Source organism: Cicer arietinum, chromosome 5 (assembly GCF_000331145.2).
Source record: "Cicer arietinum cultivar CDC Frontier isolate Library 1 chromosome 5, Cicar.CDCFrontier_v2.0, whole genome shotgun sequence".
Classification (NCBI taxonomy): domain Eukaryota; kingdom Viridiplantae; phylum Streptophyta; class Magnoliopsida; order Fabales; family Fabaceae; genus Cicer; species Cicer arietinum.
The window spans coordinates 72537842-72558778 of NC_021164.2; the positions used below are offsets into that span (position 1 = coordinate 72537842).

The window sequence follows — 20937 nt, forward strand, 5'->3', positions numbered from 1 at the left end:
AGTAGAGTAAGAAAGAAGAAGACCATTATTGATTGAACCCCTGATTAAATGTTGCTTTTTATCACATCTGCAGGATCCCTGATTTTCACCCAACTGCCCATGCTATAAAATTGGTGGAAATAATAAAATAGTGTTTGCTACGAGATGTTACTTTTAAAAAAATTGTTAACCTCTTGATATTAGGAGTTAAAAAGTATAAATGCATTATTTTTTTTGCATTGCCAATGTAATACATATTTTTTTCTCCCAATAAAAACTCCACTTTTATATCCATGAACTAATATTAACAAAAATGTTAATAAAAATGTTAACTTGATGTCTTTCAAGATTGTACACAGTACTATTGTAGAATCCATCTAAATTACAAAGATCACTAGGGAATGGAAAGGAGAAATGATTAATCATTCAGTATTAAGCGGGCAAACCATAAAAAAAAAATCCCCTCCAATTAATGCAGAAACTGTGAATTGACCTTAACTATGTTCAAGGCAAGAAACTAATTGCAGAGAAAAAAAAATTATGTCCTATGTCCATGGGAGTTTTCCATGACCCGCACTTCCGGTCCATATACTATGCGGCAGCGCTCAGTGAATGAACCAACCATCCTAGAGGCCACCTCCTTAAAGAACATTGATGCAATCTGCAACAACAATAAGAGAATATATAATGAATCATGAACAGAAAATTACAAAATAAAATCACAGCCTTTAGCAGTGTTCTGATGAAGTGTTGAGTAGGCAAATGTATGGATAAATAAATGCAAGATCATATGAGGAAAGTCATGCCAAAACACTGGTACTGCTACGGAGCAATATTTGATAGGCAAAAATAACATATTCCTTGACATACAACATGCACAGAAAATGAAGGACGTGGAGGTTTCAGTGCTACAGAATAAAAAGCGTGGGCATAATAAAATTGATTTCCCAAGCAAAACATTAAGACACCAAAAAAGCAAGTTGAGATGAAGAGGTGAAACAGATGATAACAAAACCATACCTGTGTGTACAGTGGAGACTGAAACTTAAAGTCCACCAAAAAATAGAGACTGCAAGTTCCTGGAACAGGACCAGGACTAAACTCCCATACGTTTATCAAATGGTCAAACAGGGTACTCTTTGACACTGTTGTCTGGAAATACAAAAAATATACAAGACAAAATATTATTTAATATAAATGATAAGAAATTTTAGCTACCAACTTTTTTTAAGGGAAAAAAAAAACATAGGAGAAATGAAGACCAATACACTAATTATAGGTCAATCTCCATGATCAACCAGTTTGAGCCATGCACTGGTTTGATAGTAAAGAATCTATAATTCATATATAAAAATAAATCTTCTTAGAAAAGGCCACATCAGCACTCTAGCTATTATAAAGATATAACAAGAAAATAACAGGAACGAAAGTGCTCAACTCGGTTGAGCAAATCTCCATCTCACATATATGCCAATGCTCATCAAAGCACCATTTATTATGGTGGTTTGGTTATAGCAGTTTTGGCTAAAGGAATTAACGATCCACAAGTAATTTATGGCATGCCAGATGCCACACTTGGATTAACTAGGTCCAATCAGAAACTGTCAAGGAAAAAAAGCCCGGACAGGGCATGCCTTATACCACAGTAAACAAACTGAGCTTAAGACAACTGAGAAGCTCATTACATTGACAAGCAAAACAAGCCATTTCTTGCGAAAATAAAGCAAGAACAATGTGTTATATATTGTTTATTAGAATGTTGAATATTGCTGTTTATGTTAGAAACTTAAAATCTATATTATATAATCGACCATAATTAGTTATGATATTGTTTATATGGACTAGGTATATTATCCAAATGTATTGTAAATTGAGCTTGTGTTGCTTCTATTTGAATCAGCAGAGTCCAAGCCTTTTCCCATTAGGCACGGTTGACCAAATGAATCAATCAATCAAACTACGCCACAATGCTCTTTGTAAATCAAAGTCTAGTGACAAACAATTTAAATCTAAATCTTTATCAATGGTTTGACCTTTAACTTTTGTTGGTCTGCATTTACTTGCAATTATTGGACCGCCCCTCATTGAATTTAGTTTCCCTATTAGGTCCCTTTATAGATTTTCTACTCATATGCTCATATAACTTCAGGTGAAATTTTAGTTTAACCATATTTTGGATAGGTGTTTTTCCCTTGCTTTAAGTCAATATAATAATGTTAGAATCGATAAGGGGGCTCAAAAATCCAAGTAGGGCCTGCCCAGCTTTTGTTGGTTAGACTTAGATGCAGACTTCAATAGCTAAGTTTGTTATAGTTAGTTAGTTAGCCTCAAACTGCAGTAACAGAACTGCACAGGTAGGGTATAATAAGAGGGTGAGGATATAGGTGAGTTTAGTTAGTTGGTCAGTCAATTTTGAGTGGGAGAGACAGGCCTCCCAAATAAATTGGGTTAGAGAAGAGACACATTTTTAATGTGCCTTCCCTGACACTGCATCAGATTGATAGGGCATTCTTTACATAGTAAAGATTATTGTTTTGCCTATTTCCGATCAAGTGCGAGAAACACCAATGGCAACCAAAAAAAGCAGGAGAGGTTAAATACCTTTATTCGCTTTGGTCTGTCCAATTCAACATGAGAAACATAACTTTCAACGAGAAACTTGAATCCAATCTCCAACTCAGCATCAAATGATCCATCTGGATGACGTTTAACTATCTCAGACCTTTGACACCATGGGACAAAACCATGATAAAAATCCACAGCCGAAACAACATCAAATAATTGCTCCGGAGAGTACCTAATGACCAATGAGTGTATTAGCTAACAGATGCAGGAATGAAAACAACGATAAACCTATAAATATTTTGCTTACAAAGCCAGAGGTAAGGTGATGATTCATAGATACCCTCATATTCATAAAGCTTCTTAATTCTTATAGAATTCAAATCTAGGAGATTCCTCAGATAACTTGGCGCAAAAAGTGCAACATAATATTTGAAGCAAGGTTAAAGTTTTAACAAAAATAAATCCCAATATAAAAGAACTAGTTACACATCACAAAAACTAATCTTTTATTAAGGATTGAAATTTAATCACATAAGAAAGCAGGTTTAATCATGATACAAAAATTTCAACCGTCAGCAGAATCACCTATCGAAATTCTAAAATTTCATTTAGAATAATTATAATTAAGATGCAGATATCAGTAACACAATTACACAAAAACCAGCTACAGTATAAAATATTAAGAGAAGTCAAATTTTAAGTTATTATGCAACAAAAATTTGGGAATTATACGAGCAATAATAAAAAATTAGAAGATGAATTTGTGTTACCCCAAAACGCGTCTCTCCTCGTAAGTTTTGGACAGAATACCTTCTACACCATCTCCAACACCAATAAACTGCCTCGATTGGAAAACATGATTGATGTTATTACACAAATTTCCCATAAACGGGGAAAACCCAATGCGAGAGCCAAAGGGTTGAATCTGATGGGTGTTCCTGGAAGCAATTGTTGAAAAGCATCGACATCCATCGAGTTTCTCAATGCTCTTGCTAGACCTCATCAATTGACTCAATCCACTTTTGCGTGTCGCTAAGGAGCGAAGCGCCTTCGAGGTCGACAAAAATGGCGGCATTATTAACAACAGACAAAAAAAATTGAGGATACCTAACCCTAATTAAATTCGGACGGTGAGAAAAACAGGATGATGCAGCTTTTGAATTTACAATAAAAGTGCAGCAAGAACTAGGAAAATAGACTCGCGGATTGGGATTCGAAATTGGATGAATGTGAAACCCTAGAATAAGGAAAATCGTTAAAAAAAAAATTGATATATAAGGAAACGCGATATATGCGATAAGTTATGGAATGTGTTTGCAGATTAATTGGGTAGAAAGTTTAAGTTGAGAAGAGATTTTGGTGGCGAGGTTCGTTCAATATTTTTAGCGATTTTTTGGCCACGTGGTTGTTTAGGAAATATTTGTTTGTTGGCGTGAGTCAGCAGCGTCACATGACGTGAACCGCCACGCAACGCCGTATGTTTTTGACCAAACACGTGGGTAATTCCACCAACAATTCGGGAACCCCAGTTGTCTACGCCTCCGTTCCATTTTCGTGTCTGCCTCTCTCTTTTATTAATTTAATTTAAAGCAATTTAATTCTAGGAAAAAACTTAGTAGCTGTGGTTTTTCTTATGGTTTTTCTCATAAAATATGGTTATAACAAATTTTTAATAAAATTATAGATTGTCAAGTTAAAAACAATACGAAAAATATTTATAGAATACAATCAAGTTTTGTCATTAATTTTAAAAGCAAACCTCCTTTTTGTCAAAAAAATAGCAAGGACATATTAGTCCAAGAAAAAAATGATTATTTTTAACTTTAAAAAATAAAAATAAATTGAAATATGTTGGTTTTTCTGGAAAAAAGAAATTTACTTCATCTTTTTATATGTTTGTTAATTGTGGTTATATTATATGACTAACTACATATGTTTTGTAAAGGAAAATAAGAGGATATTTAAGTTGTGAAAACAAAAAAAAAATTATGGTCGATTTGGTCCAGTTTTTTTAAAATGATAAAATTAATCAATTTTGAATACTATTCGATCTTTAATTTCCACTTCTTATTTAGTTATAAAAAATTCAACTTTGTTGAATATTGTTCATTCTTTTCTGGGGGGACTTCGTCAGGGGATCCTTTATCTCTTTATATTTATGTACTATGTATGGAACAATTGGTTCACATAATTGAAAAGAAGGTGTCTGAGGGAAACTGAAAGCCCCTTCGTATTACCAATGATGGGTCACGTATCTCTCAAATATTTTTTGCACATGATGTGTTGCTATTTGCTAAAGTCAAGCCTCCACGTGTTCATTATATATTTAAATTGTTGCAAAATTTATGTTCATTTTGAAGTCTAAAAATTAGTTTTGCTAAGTCTAGAGCATATGTCTCTAAAAGGGTACATCGGGCCATCCGAGAAGAGCTTTAAAGCATCACTAGTATTAAGTCTACTGAGAAGCTTGAAAAGTATGTGGGGTTTATGATGAATTATGGGATGAGTAAAAGGGATAACTTTTTGGATGTGTATAATAAAATATCATCTAAGTTAGTTTTGTGGAAGGGGAAGCTCCTCAATAAACCAGGTTGAGTGACTTTGACTAATGCGGTTTTCACGACAATTTCGTCATATAACATGCAAATAAATTGGTTCCCATAATATGCAAATAAATTGGTTCCCATAATATGCTTGCGACAGTATCGATAAAAATGTATGTGATTTCTTTTGGAAAGGCATGGGCGAGAAATCTATCACATGGTGAGCTGGAAGAAGGTTATTCAATCTCAGGGTTATGGTGGTTTGGTTACTATGTCCATGCAGTTGCAAAATGTTGTCATGTTGGGGAAAGTGGTGTGGAATTTGCTCCAATCTGATAACAAGTTATGAGTGGTAATTCTTTCTGATATTTACTTGACGAAATGAGACTTTTTTTTTGTGTAAGAAGACAAGGGTTCCTCAACTTGGAGGGTGATTCTCAATACCTTGGAGTGCTTGAATGATGATTTTGAGTTTAAATAATTGGTGATGGTGATACAAATATTTGATTTAAACCTTGGATCTTAACAACAAGATTAAGGATCTTTGTGTGGGAGATGATTGTTTAAGTATAATTAACATAGTTTATGTAAATTTAACATAAATTATGTTAATAATTGATCAGTATAATCTTATTCAGGAATATCATTCCCTACTTTGTTAATGTCGTAGAGGGTTGTTATACTTGGGACAACAATCTAAATGGCAAGTATACGACCAAAAGTATATGTGGCTCTTATAGAATAGGTACCCAGAGGTTTGACAACAAGGTTAAAGTTGGATTTGGAAGCAACCACTTGCTGCAATTGTGCAGTTTTTGTGGTAGGTATGCTCGATAACCACCAGGAGTATCCTTCACCATATAAAGGTAAGTGTCTCAGTATCCTGCCCATCATGTGAGCTAAAGGAGGAGTCCATTCTTCAATATATTTTCTCTTGTATGAGGGTGAGTGAAGTGTGGAAAACATGTGGGTGTGAGAAAATGGCCCATTTTTTTCGAAAGGTGGGGAATGATAACTTGCCTTTTCTTATCCAAAAGGTTTGTGTATCTTTTGGATTCCTTGGAGCCGTTATCACGTGGCATATTTGGTGTTCCAAAAATAGGAAGGCCTTTGAATCTTCATGTCTGAAATTACATGGGGTGGTTATGACTATATATTTTTCTCTCAATTCCAACTTAGCTAGTGTTTAATTAATAGAGTGTCTCGGTAGGTAACTTGGCAGCGAAGGAATGAGTGAGAGTTATCGCTTCATCGTATTATTCTCGAAGGAATGTTTGTGCACAAATTCTCACCAAGAAAAGAGTTATGAGTTCATAACCTCTTATTAGGTTACATGAGTCCGATAACCTTTACTAGCTGGTGTTGTATGTGTCTCTTTTATTTCACAATAATTTTCTTTTCTTTTATGTTGTTTTTTTTTTCCTTTCTCATATAACAAGAATTTTTTTTATATTTTTATTTATTGTGAAAGGTTGGTACTTTTTGTGTGGGAATTAAATATCTTCCAAATAGATAACCAAATTTTCCGTACAAATTCAAGTCTAATTGGAAATTAAAAAATAATAAACAATATTCAAAATTTACTGATTTTTGTTATATAAAAAAAATATTAGAGATCAAATTGTCTCTAAATAATTGTTCAAGGGACCTAAATACCACTCATTTTATTGTTTATAATATACATAGAACATCATATAACATATGAATTGTCATATAATATAATTCGGTAAAGGTTAAAAAACAAATAAAAAAATTGACAAAAAGACTAAAGTATTTTGATTTATTTTTGTAAAAGATTAAAAAAAATCATTTTTTTTATTAGAGACCAATATAATTTTTCCACTTTTTTTTTGTAAGGAACCAAAATAAATATTAACTTCTTCTTTTATGAAAAAAAAAATTAAAGTGAGTGAATCTTTTCTACTCTCTTTTCTTTCAATATTGATTTTTTTTTGGAATATATATGTTTTAAATAAATTAAATCTACCCTCTTTTTCAATTTTATATATATATATATAATATATATATACATTTTCACAATCAGGGATGCGATATTTCAAATGTCACATCCACTATGTTGTTTTATAATAATAAAAATGTATGGTTTTTACATGAAAAATATGATATGTTGTAAAAACAATTATTTTTTTAAAATATATACAGAGATGGGGATGCGGCCTCTATAATTTTTTTATTTATTTTTTATTTTAAATAATTACATATTTCAAAAACAAAAAGATAATAATCTTAATTGTTAGAATATTTAAAAAAATTTAACAATAATTTTTCAAATTATTATTATAAGAAAAAATAACAACTTTTATAATTATTAAAAAAAATTTAATTAAGTGCAGTTAATTTTATAGATTTTATGTAAAATATATTATGAATTTATTAAATTGTTTTGCTGTATGTCAAACACTCAACTACCGATATTAATTTATTTTTTTATAAAATAAAAATATATTAGAAATATAAATATTAAATAAATTATAATTAGTTAATTTTTATTTAAAATAACGAATAAAATTTAAAATTAATTTTTTACTTATAATAGTAATCTGATGATTGGTCATATATAAACCTAATATATATGTGACCAATGTTAAGATGATACACAATTATAAAATCTATGGACATAAGAATTATAAAATTTCACTACAAATATTTGTACTATTTGAATACAACTCATGTAGTAATAAGAATATTTGATACGTGGAGGTTTGAATTTGAGATACTTTTCGTTATTCACTTTAGCGTCGATGAGTTTTGTTATTAGGTTATTTAAAATATAAAATAAATATCTTTATCAATTTTTAATTACAATTAATTATAAATTTAATTTTATTATATAAATAAAATCATTTTAAGTTGAAATTTAACAAGAAAATATTAATACTATTTAGGTTTAAAGTGGTCTCCTTTCTTTTTTATTTATTCAATAGATTTGGTTTAGTGCAAATTTTTGGTCTAAAGCACTCTTTAAATTATTTATTTATTTTTATTTAAATACACTATTTTTATATTATTTTTTCATTTTCTTGTTATTGTATTTTTTCGTGATTTCATCGTCTTAATACGATATTTCTTTTTAGTGTTCATTTGAATTTAAATTTGCGATATCTTTAATGTTTGATACAAATTTATAAATGGAGAAACATATATATTACTATTTGGTTTGTTATTCATCACATTTTTTCACTTTTAGTTGTTTTTGTTTTATCCTGTGTTGTTTTACTGAATTATTATGTGTGAATGAATTGAATTATTTCATTAGGATTTGATAACTCTCTATTACTTGTTTGAAAAATCAATATTTATTATATTGATTAATGGGCCTTTAAATGTATTTCTTTCCAGCTTGTAAACGACTACGACCTTATAAGATAAGCTTATATTATATTTTTTGGTAATTATATGCAATATTAATCTTATTGCAGAGTGATCCAATAGATTATGATATTTTTTTAAAAAAATGATAAATTTCATTATAATTAATTCACACGAATTTAAATTAAGATAAATCTTCAATATAATAATATCGATATTTGTCACTTGAATTATGACTAAAATATATTTTGATATTTGTTTAACTACACTGTCAAGTATCAATAAATCATAACTAATTATATAATGACCTGATAATTTAATTTCAAAGTTAATTATCTTTTTAAATTACTTTTAGGAGTTTTTTGTGTTTGTTACAATTTTTGAAAATAACCAAAAGAAAAAACTCTAAAATTAGCTTTAAATAGAAATCTATTTTGATAATTGATTATTTAAAAAAAAAATCACAAGCAAATAAACACAAAACAACTTCCATTTTTTAAAAAAGTTTTTAACAAATAATCTCTAAATTATAAAATACTAAAATTGTTATTATTTTTATACAACTCATGACAAACGTGATATAATGTGATTGACAATGAGAAATGTTTAGCTCAACAACATATAAAAATTGGCTAAATTACATATGTAGTCCCTTAACTTAATTTCAGGTAACGTTTTAGTCATTTATCTTTTTTTTTTTTTTTTTCCGATTTAGTCCTTTATTCCTAACAATATCAAATAAAGTATGAAAATATGAGTTTATTTGAAGATTTGTGTTACGAATTTGATTAAATTTGTATTATATTGAAGAATATAATAAATTTTATGAGTTTTGATTAATTTTTTTTTTTTGAATTTTTGTATAAAAAAGGATAACATTGTTAAAATTTTAAAACATAAAATATCAAATTGTCACTTAAAATTAAAATAAATGACCACGTTAGAAAAAAAAAAATTAAAAAACTAAAATTTTATCTGAAATTAAGTTAAGGGATAATTTAGCCTATAAAAATTTAATGCATTATTTAATTATACAAGAGTCATACTAATTTTAAACAACAATAAATTCATAAATTAAAATTTAATAATAAGAGTGAGAAAAAACAGGGGAGAGATAAGCTAAGGTAAGTAAGAAACCAGCTGGCGTCATTATCTAGTTAACATTTGCAGAGAGCTTGAGATGAGGTGAGGGAACACTCTCCACCTCTCTCTTCCACAATTTCATACACACAAAAATTAATGAAATGACAAAATGAGTGAGTAAGAACAAACGCAAAACAATGTTCAACAATTATTGAATTTAATTTAACTTAACTCTTTCATTGTTGATAATAATTGTAGAGAGATATGGCTTTTTCATTATCCAATACAAAAATACCACTCCCTCGTCTCCACAAAAACCGTTTCTCATTTCATTCTTCACGTTTGATTCTATCTCTTCCTTTCTTCAAGACACCGTTACTTCACTCCTCTTTCTCTCCCCTCAAAGCTTCTGCTTCAGATGGTGACAGTTTGCTTGGGAAGCCTGTTTTTTCCCAGAAGAATGGAATTGTAGAGGAACGGAGCTATTGCTATGAACAAGAGGAGGAAGATAGTACTGAAGAAGATAAATGGATTGATTGGGAGGATCAGATTTTGGATGATACTGTTCCTTTGGTTGGATTTGTCAGAATGATTCTTCATTCTGGACAGTAAGTTTTTTTTTTTCTTCAATCAATTATTAGGATAATATAATTTGTTTTACTCATTTTTAATTTTCATAGTTGATTTAGGTACTTTAACTTGTAATGATTTGATGTTGAATTTATTGAGAAGGATTTTGGCACTTCTACTTTACTGTAAAATTTTTGGTGGATTATTGAAAGATTTTTTATTTTTAGAATTCTTTCTGTTCAACTTCAATTTGAATGTTATCCTGGATGCGTGTGTTTGCTATCTTTACTTTGTAGTTGCTCTCACGTTATTCTCTGCATTGCCTATGCGATCCTTGATTAAATTTATGTAATTTATACTTTTGTATTGAGTATGACTAAGAATATTTTAGTTTGTAAGCATCTAGGATTAATTTGTACATATCACGTTTATTAAGAAAGTTTATGCTTATGCAAATAAAACAGGTAGTATATAAGACAACCCAACTCATACTCGATGTTTATCACTATGAAGCACAAATACTGAATAGACACCGAACACGACACTGACACGTCAAAATATGTAACAATTTAAAAAAAAAAATTAATTGAATGTAATCAATGTGTCAATGTTGTATCGGTGCCGAACATTGACATGTGTCAGACACGAGGATACACCTCCGATGAAAAAGTATCGGTGCTACAAAGTTTATCACATACCAACTCTAACATCTGAATGTATCAACCTCAAAACATAACACTACCAGACAGGGTATTGTCATGCGACTTCCTTCCTGAAATATGATTTCAGAACTTTATATTGAGAAAGAATGATAAAATATAACAATACTTGAAGCTAAATATACAAGGCATAATACCTAAGCAAGTTGGGAGTGTCATTTAGTTAAGGAGTGTTAAATTTCATTCAAAATTACATTGATCATTATTTTCATGGATGCACATGTTCTGTTTTCATTTATCTTGGAAATTTTGATAATACCTTGTTGTAATTGCCTGCACTAGATATGAAAATGGAGATAGACTAAGTCCAGAGCATGAGAAAACCATCCTTGAGAAGCTGCTTCCATTTCACCCTGAATTTCAGAAAAAGATTGGATGTGGAATCGATTATATAACGGTATTTCTCTCTTTTCCTCTTTCACTCTCACACACAACATGTGCATTATTTCATTGACAAAAAGGCTTTTCTTGATATTGCCTTTTTTTAGTACAATAAAATTAACCTTTCGTGTTTAGCAATCTATTGGATTAACCACAACACCAGTTGTTGCCTACTGCAAAAAAATTTACCCTTAATCTATCATTGAATTAAAAAGGCTTTGGTGTATGGTCTGGTCCACAAATGATAGGATTTGTCTCCTAAAGTGTGGGTGCAAATAACTAGTTAAAGTGCAAGTTGGTAGCTATTGACGAGGAATCCAAAGGAATTAGTTTTTATTAAATCACAAAGTGCTATCTGATTGCTATTATTTTATGAAAACTCGTGACATTGATGTGCTCATCAACAGGTTTCCATTCTACATTTCACTTAGCAAAATGCACCATGAATTTAGAGGACTCCAATCTCTTTCACTATTAACCTAATTAGGTAATTTGCACACCACCTGATCTTCTAATCATTAATAATAGTAAATACACATCATATGTTGCTCAACTTTGCAATCTATGAGCCTCTGGTATGGATAGATTTTTTAAGGATCCTCATTTTGTCTTCATTTTCCCCTTTCTATGTAGCCTATTCCTCAGTTTTCCTTGCCATTTAGTTTTAAATAAGATTTGAGGTAGTTGCTCCCCTTATGCGCGACCACGTTCTTTGCGATGAATTTTCTGATTACTTGTGTTATACTAGTACCCAGTCCAATGGGATGAATTCTGATAAGGAAATTATCTACCATTGACTGTATCGAATGGCATGTTATGGGAAGTTGACTGATTACTTGTGTTATACATTACTATCCATCCCAATGGGGGTAATTAGGCCAAGCTTTGGGCTACTCAGATATGAAATAGTGCCGGTAGGTCCCTAAAATGCGATTTAGCGTCTCAGTCTTGCCATCTAATTCTTGATGATAGGTTGCACTCATTTGTGATGTCACCCCATGCCACCCAAACTGCTCCTTATCTAAAACCCTGTAACATCAAAATGGTTTCAGATTAGCACCATCCTTTGTGACTTATCTTGTTATCATTCTGTTGTGTTTTCCAAAGTTTTAAGCCCAACAAAAATTTGAAACTCTATTCTTCTCGTTAGTTGTATGTACATTTCGGCCATCTTAATTTTTTCTTTGGTGTTATGAATCTCTATCTTTCTTGTGTATTTAGTTTCTCTTGTTAACCATATGCTGTCATTCTAGTTTGTTCAGAATCACTTCATTATGTCATCTTTCTAGCATATTTAGAATCTCTGCTCCGTTGCATCACCTTTTCAACATGTTTGAGATCTCTCCGTGTTGGTTTTGCACCATTTTGTCTCAAATGCATTTTTGCACTGTTTTTGTCTCAGTTGCAGTTTTGTACCAATTTTGTCTTGGTTGTGATTTAGCACCTTTATTCCCAATTGTGGTCTGGCCCTAACTTTTGGTTAACTGAAATTTCGTCTCGAATCTTGTTCTAGATACGGTTTGGCCTGGCCTTGCCAATCTTCACTATCAAATATATGATTTGGTTATTTATCTCTTTCAAATGATGCATTTGTAACAAGCTTAAGCTTGGTAATCTTTAGCTTGATGATCCTTTCCAACTCTAGGTCTACCCTGACTTCGTCCACAATGAGAATAATCTGGTCAATTAGGTTTAGGAATAGCCTGCAGGGCGACCTCTTTACCATACCTCCGACACAAAGCATCAACCATCTTATTAGAATTGCCAACCTAGTACATAATGTCAAACTCAGTCCATTAATTTACCAACCAGTTTCTCTCTCGCGGGCAAGACTCCAAAGGATCATTCCCCCATTTCACCATGAGTGAATCAGTGATAGCTTGCTACATCGTCTGAAATGCCATCTCCGCTATTCCAGTCAACTAAAAAGCGCCTTTCTTCGACAATCATGACATTGGCTTAGCAGTTCTGCCATAATCACATGTATACAGATAATATTAGCCTGTCAAGCCCAAGAAAACACCGTAAGGCTTTTATTGTTTTTGGCACAAGCCAGCTCAAATTGGAGTTCACTTTTTTTTGGGTTCATAGTAACCCCGCCTTGTATATGATGGGTGTCGTTCGGAGTCCTACACAGTCACTCTGCCTCTTCCTGAATTTGCACCTTTTCTGATTGGTAAAGAAGCACTTTTTTTGCAATGTGGACAGAACTTGTGCCAAGTAAAGTTCCCATGCTATACTCTATACCAAGATGTGATGAAAAACACCAGCGTGGATTTCCATAGAAAGGGATGCAGGACAGTATTCATAGCACATTGAAGCACATTCAAATTTGGCCGGCAGATTGGTCAATCCGAATGGTATGACAAAAAATTTGTAATACCCATGGTGAGTTCAGAATAGTGTTTTGGGAATTTGCTTCTTATGAATCCATATTGGATGGTAACTTCCCCCACGAGTCGGCTTTAGACAAGTAATCTGTCCCATGTAATTTATCCAATGCATTCTTCTATAACAGGGATTGCATACTCATCTGGAATTGTCGCCTTATTTAGTGATCATTATTAGTCCATACAGAAACATCAATTCCCATCCCTCTTTTTCACCAAAATCACTAGGCTGGAGTAAGTGCTTGTGCTGGGTTATATGATACCTGTGACTAACATCTCAGCCAAAGCCTCTCACTCTCATTTTTCTGCTGATGCAGGTAGTGGGATATGGCCTGACGTTGACTGGGTCATAACTGTTTCCTCCACCCTTTGATGCAACTCCTTCATCCTCCCTTTATACCACTATAAAACCACAAAAGAGAGGCAGATCAGTTTATTTCAAGAATTCTCAAGACTAGAGGTGAGAATTAGCCAAATCACCATGTAAACACCAAATTCCCACTCTAGGTGAAGAACATGCTGGAAGGGGTCTGATTTGTCCATCAAAAATCAAAATGAAACACTGCCCTGTCAACTGCAGCTCCAGATTCAAGCAATAACCAGGTGCCTCCTCCTTGAATCCATCACTCAAATGCACCTGGTACGATGGTGTACTGGAGAGGTAACAGGTGAACCAAACCTACCGGCAATAAAATTAAGATTTCCTCTGCTTTCTATTTAAACCAAGGCTCTTTGTAATAATCCCTTGACCTTCATGGTTTGGAGGGCTGGGATATACCTAATGTTGAACAGAGTTAAAGCTCCACTAAATGGCACTCTCTTTGCATGAAGTTCTCCGGTTGATGACAAAGTCATTCATACATGTGAACCTGCTCTCCTCACCTCCCTGTTCAACTTTTGTAAGATCATCTCTCAAACACATGTCAGTATGTCACTAATCTTGTTCCCCGGGATGAAAAGGCCTCCAAGATGGAAGCAATGACCTTCTTTCTGCTTAAGAAACTTATGACGGGGAAGCTGTCGGGTCCCCTGTTGCGAGCTTGTCGTGGCTCAGATGTACTAGTTTTGTACTCCTTGGACAAGGTGGGCCCCTTGCTAAACCTTAAGAATTGAGACCTAAAGGCCTCCATCACTCGAATAATTTGTAGTTATATATAATTACCCCCAATTTCCGTAACTGCCCTATATTATATCATTAGTCCTAATAATAGCCAACCGTAGTGTAATCTTTCTTCCTTCTTGTATACACCTTCCACTCTTTTTCCCCTTGCTCGGAACCTTTCAGTTGGGCCTACAATATCAACACCCCAGTAAAAGCACTGACACTTCAAAACAGCAATGACGCGTCATACCTGTGTTGGACATGTGTTTGTATTAGGCACTTGATTGACACTTCTAGTTATACTAATTCAGATTGGAATGCTGTAATAATTATTATATTTATAATGACTCGTGCAAACACTCAACACATCGATCTTCTCTTTTAATTTTAGATGTTTTTGTGTTAACTTTATGTTAATTTTGTCTATTGTTTTCCAGTTTTCCAGTAGTGTCGTCTTCTAAATTTCGTTAAACTTTTTCTATCCATATCTCATGTTGTATCCATACTTTCTAGTGTGCAGCTGGCCAAATCAGTTTTTGGCCATGGTGTTACTTTCTTTTATGGCAGTGTTATACCCGTGTTGCTTTCTTGATGATCTCTATCTCTCTCTTGTGTGTGTGTATAACTATAATGAAATATGTATTACTGCATTCATTAAAACTGTATCTGTTCTGGTTTTTCTTGGGTGTGTAACTATAACAGAGTTTGTAATGTTTATGTGTTACTGAAGAGTTTCTCTTTTCTTATGGCTAGATTGGATATCATCCTGATTTTGATCGCTCTAGGTGTATGTTCATAGTACGACAAGATGGAGAGCATGTTGACTTCTCATATTGGAAATGTGTAAAGGGTTTGATCAGAAAGAATTATCCATTATATGCAGACAGTTTCATTCTCAGGCACTTCAGGAAACGGAGTCGTAATTTGTGAAGTTAATATCTTCTGTTGTACCATTTGATGTTAGAAAATTAGCTTTTTTTTTTTTTTTAATTCTTCATTTTCGGTGTGTTTTTTTATTGTTGGTAGTTAGCATACTATTTTAATGGTCCGAAAATAAATAATATAGAAATTTATGGAGTTCAGAAGAGTAGTTAGTATTTAACAACTTACTAATGATCGTTATAGATGTTGGAAATTAACTCCATTTTATTATTGACAATTTTTTTTTCGTGATTTATTATGGGACACCGAATGATGGATTATATAAATAGATTTTGATGATAATATTTTTTTAATTAATATTTCAGGTCGGAGGAGTAAATTAGTCGTTTTCATAATCGCTTTTAAAAAACATAGTTATCATCCTCTCGTGGATATGCTTAAGCATAGTTATCATCCTCTCAAGGATGTGCTTGGGCTCATGTTATCCTCAGCTTTTGTTTCCCTTTTATGAGGGGATTGTTTTGGATATACTACAAATGAAAATATGGCCAAATTTGTAAACTGAAGGTGTTGGTTTCTCATTGGTTCGTGGCTTATTATTTATTTTAAAACTGAAAGACAACAGATAATAGTAGTACTTGATGACGTGGACCACCTAATCTGAAACAGAGAAAATTATCCTATCATGTTTTTTCATGTTTCAAACCTCTGTCCTTTTAACCAACTTTTCTTTCATTTTTTTTTTCCAACTTCTAATACCCTCGTCTCTTTATAATTTCAAAGTCAAGATCTTTCATATTAGTTTCTACATGAGAGGATATTCTGATAACAAGAATGGATCATCTTTATTTTTCATTGTCACTATTTTTTCTATTAATTTAAAAATATAAATAGGATAATATAATGAAAAAGTAGTGTTCAAATTCTCTATACACTTCAAATTACTCCAAAACTTATTTAGTAGTACGATAGAATATGTCATATGAGGTGCTGGTGATGTACTACACAATATATAGATTTAGATTACATGTAGTAACAATTTCGCACAATTTCACGCAATAGAAGAACCCGACCATTGATATAAATCAAATGGTTTAGATTACACAACAATAAAATAAATTTAAAACGATCCTAACAATTCATTTCGTATCAAATGATTGAGATCTATAAGTGTGTGACACAATTAATGCATCAAATCTATACACAATAAAGATAATGGCAAATTACTAGCATGGAGGTTATTTGTCTGTATTGTGCATGTGGAGCGCACTTTTGGGTTCAAAAAAACAATAACAAAGGTGTGTACGTTGGACAGTTAGAAATGTGACATGTGTGCCTTCTCCCATTTTATTGGCCCTAATAACATGTTGTCCTCTATTTGGGATATATTATAAAATGTTTTTGGTGCCTTTTTGAACAGGTAATGGAAAATAGACTATAATTGACAGTGCCTGTCTCTTCTTTCTTTATGGGACACCTGTATGTTCCTGATCGAGTTTTTTTCTCTTTCTTGGTGGAAGAAATGCATAGGTGTCCTAACAAAGTTTGGATTTTTTCAATAGTTGGTGGCTCAGTGACCACATAACTTGAAACAGAATACATCTGTTTCCTTTGATACAAACAGATTCAATTTGATTTTATTATTGGGAGATCAAATCATATATATGCTACTTTAGGTATATTGTCTTACAAAATAAACCAACAGGATTGCTAATTATATACCGTTAACACCAATTTTATATATAATACTATTTTCATATCATTTCACTTATATAAGTGTGTTTAAAATTGATAATATGATATAAAAAGTATTATAAAAAAACTAATATATATAATAACTTTTTTAATTAAATATATATAGCATACCGCTACTAAACTAGAGTGTAATTATTATGTATCGTAAATATTATTATCAATACATCACAATTATTTATAAGTATAATTTAAAAATAATTATAATAAAAAATTAAATATTTTTAATAATTTAATATATATGAATGATTTTCTTACCTCCGTATTAAGCTATGAATATATGATATAAAATCTATCCTCTCTATTAAGCTACAATATCATGTAGGTCAAGCAATATATCTATTTAGCTATTCTTAATTTATTTATACAGTGATCAAGTTTTAAAAATACAAGATGATAAAAGAATATGAATATTCAAACAATCTAAAAGTAAATATTCCATGGTGATATAAAGTTTCTGACCATGTCGTTATTTTGAATACTCGTGATGGTTTGTTTATAGACAGACAAATTGATGTAGACCTTGTAAAATTAAATCTATATATCTATTAGGAAAACCCACAGGATTTCCTTTCTATGAATGATTTTGTAGCTTTCTTTATTATACTCCAATTGATTAATATATTTAAAAAAACAAATACTCCAGTCTAAGTGCATTGAACATAGAAGATAGTAGTAGTGTGTTGGAGTACTATTGGACTAAAATATAATCTGTCTCGATCAATTAGCACAAAGTCAATTTCAACTAACACACTCGAAGTTCACGACCAAAACAATTCTGAATATTTTTTCATATATTCAATGGTATTGCCCTAGTAAAAGCCTGATCGATCTACTTCGGGCAAAGAGAATGTGTATCTAGATATTTTTTTAGATGTGAGTTCTTATTAAGAAGGCTTTTGTGATTTTGTTATTAGATATAATATTAATCACACTAATTAATTAAATTAATTATTTTGTTGTTAATTAGAACAATTAATTAATATAACTAATATTGTATTTAATAAAAATGATAAAAATATTATAGTTCAATTTTGATCTTAAAAAAAATAATAATTTTGATCATTAATATTGATCGGTAAAAAAAAATCTCAACTCTCAAACCTCCCTCTTCACAAGCCACAACATTGAAAGCTGCAACACCCCTCCTTCCTCTGCCCTAAGCACCACAACAACTTTGTTTTCTTATGTCTCGTGTACATGTTCCTCCCTTTCTTTTCAAATGGTTTGTTTGTAGGATATTGGAAACATCTTAAAAATAAAGTTATCTTAATAATAATTTAGAATGATTTTACATATGCAATATTAATTGAAAAAACTTAAGTATTCATTAAAAAATATTGTCATGTTATATTTAACAAGTAATTAATTTAACCGATAATTTTATGAAATAAAATAGCTACTTATATACTAGAATTAGTTGGAGTATATTTTATCATTTTGGCTTTAATTATAACCATCTAATTTAAAAAAATAAAATTGTTTTTAAATATATACAGTATTTTAAGTTGCTAAATATATATTTTTAACATAATTCTTATTAATACTATTAATTTATCTTGAAATATTAAAAGTTAAAAATATTCAAATGGTGTTTTAAGAAAATCTATACATAAAATGAATACATTAAAATTCGTAAAGTTTATTCCAACTGACAAATACTTATATCGTTAAGTTGTAGATATGTCTCGAGTTCGAACCTAATACCTCATATTTGTGTGCAAGTTTTTTTTTTTTTTACCATTTTCTCTACAAAGTATTAAAAAACCTATAAACGAAATTCAAAAAGTAATTATGAAGAAAAATGGATTTTGAATTCAAACTCGATCTCATTGTATCCAAATGTATTAGCATCTATCATTCAAACTGAATACACTAAAATTCGTAGAGTTTAACTCAACTGATAAATAATGATATCGTTAGATTGTATATATGTCTCGAATTCAAACTCATAACCTCATATTTGTGTGCGAATTTTTTTTACCATTTTCTTTACGGACAATCTAAAAATTTAATTCATTGTGTACTTGTTTTTGTTACTTCCTTTAATACTTTTTATAAGAAACAATTGATTTGATAAAAAATCTAATTCTAATAAAAATGATTAAATGAAGTATTAAAAAGCCTTTCAACGAAACTCAAACAACAATTACAAAAAAAGAAAAAAGATTTTATATTTGAACTCGCATCTCATCATATTAAAATGTATTTGCAACTACCGTACTATTTTTTTTTTAATATACGTGAAATGTACAAATAATGATTATAAAAAAGAATAAGATCAGAACTATCTTGGTTTACTTTTTGTTACAATTTCTTTCACATTTTCATGTAGTGTTGTTGGCAGGTATCAATGTGTTTTTATTTCTTGTGTTAGAATCAACAGTTTACTTGGGTACGAAATTGAGAGATTGCGACCAAGTCAATCATAACCATAAACCTCATGCGTGAGTGCCTTTGCTCACGCGGAAATAGCAAAGTTGCTTGTCTTTATGCAAACACGATTTTATCCGTGTATTGAACCAATCCCCACCTCACGGTCTATCTCGACTCGGACTCAATTTCAAACTACAATATAAATGTAGTCAATCACATAAGAATTATTCCATTAAAATCACATTATTTAAATTAAAAAATTAGAATTCTTCCATTTTAATAAAACGATTTAGATGTGTTGATTGCACTCTATTTAACTACAATAAATCCGAATTTCTATTTATATATAAATACGAGTATCTATTTAGAAATTGGAGAAACTAACATTAGACAGTGGAACTATAAAATAGACCGACCTCGAAGTGGTCAAAATATATACATAGGATCAATATAATTCGTCTCATTTTGTAATGGGTTGTAAATATGTCAGACCGATCCAACTGTTACGTTCTATGAAATTAATGGACTAACTCTTCCGTCTTTATTTTTTATTATTGTAAAAAATATATCATTACACTTAAAATTTGTAAATAAAAAGAATCGAATTTCTAAAACTATCAAGATATATAACACATAACATCATAATAGAAGATAATATGGTAATGCTCGTGGTATATGTAATGAGACCTTTAATTTTTATGCTTTTTTTTTTTACTCAATGATTTTAGTTTTCTGTTTTTTTTAAAGTGAATTGAATTGAATTAAGAAGTTAAGGCGAATATTTTTTTAACAATTGAAAGAGTAAAAAACGAAGAAATATGATTTGTTTTTGAAAAAGTAAAGCTGACTTATTTTTTTCTTGCAACTGATTAATATGAAGCTAGAGGACTAGTCCAACCACATTTTAAATTAGGTCCAAAAATATTGATTGTTTTTAAATTACTTTTTATGTCGTCCGACCAAAACTAATATAAAACCGACTGAGACCCAATCAATTGGGTTCCCTCTGTTTTAATAGCTCTACTAGATGATAATTCATCTTATTATGAATGTGTTTCAAATATTTGGTGGATATAGAATGTAACATAATTTTGATTTTGATGTCACTTATCACAAATAATTAATGTCTTCACACTAAAATATGCTCTTTTTTTATATATATACTTGCTTTTTTCTTAGTTTGATTCTTTTTTTTTTCTACAAGTTGAAACACAGTGTGAACAAAAGAAAAATACAATGAAATCATATCTGTTTTTGACTATTAT

General features: G+C 30.9%; 2 protein-coding genes across 2 annotated transcripts; one reads left to right on the forward strand and one right to left on the reverse strand.

Moving 5' to 3' along the window:
* Positions 1-295: 295 nt before the first annotated feature.
* Positions 296-3934, reverse strand: LOC101515676 (uncharacterized). The gene is made up of 4 exons (XM_004501508.4): positions 3315-3934; positions 2581-2776; positions 1000-1131; positions 296-640 (listed from the first exon to the last, which is right to left on the reverse strand). The coding sequence occupies exons 1-4, from the start codon at positions 3617-3619 to the stop codon at positions 518-520; spliced, it is 756 nt and encodes a 251-aa protein (XP_004501565.1). The 5' UTR covers positions 3620-3934; the 3' UTR covers positions 296-517.
* Positions 3935-9549: 5615 nt separating this feature from the next.
* LOC101515347 (protein DCL homolog, chloroplastic) lies at positions 9550-15739 on the forward strand. Its single transcript, XM_004501507.4, has 3 exons — positions 9550-10108; positions 11072-11186; positions 15416-15739. Exons 1-3 carry the CDS (start codon positions 9765-9767, stop codon positions 15590-15592), a joined length of 636 nt encoding a protein of 211 aa, XP_004501564.1. The 5' UTR covers positions 9550-9764; the 3' UTR covers positions 15593-15739.
* The last annotated feature ends 5198 nt before the right edge of the window (positions 15740-20937 follow it).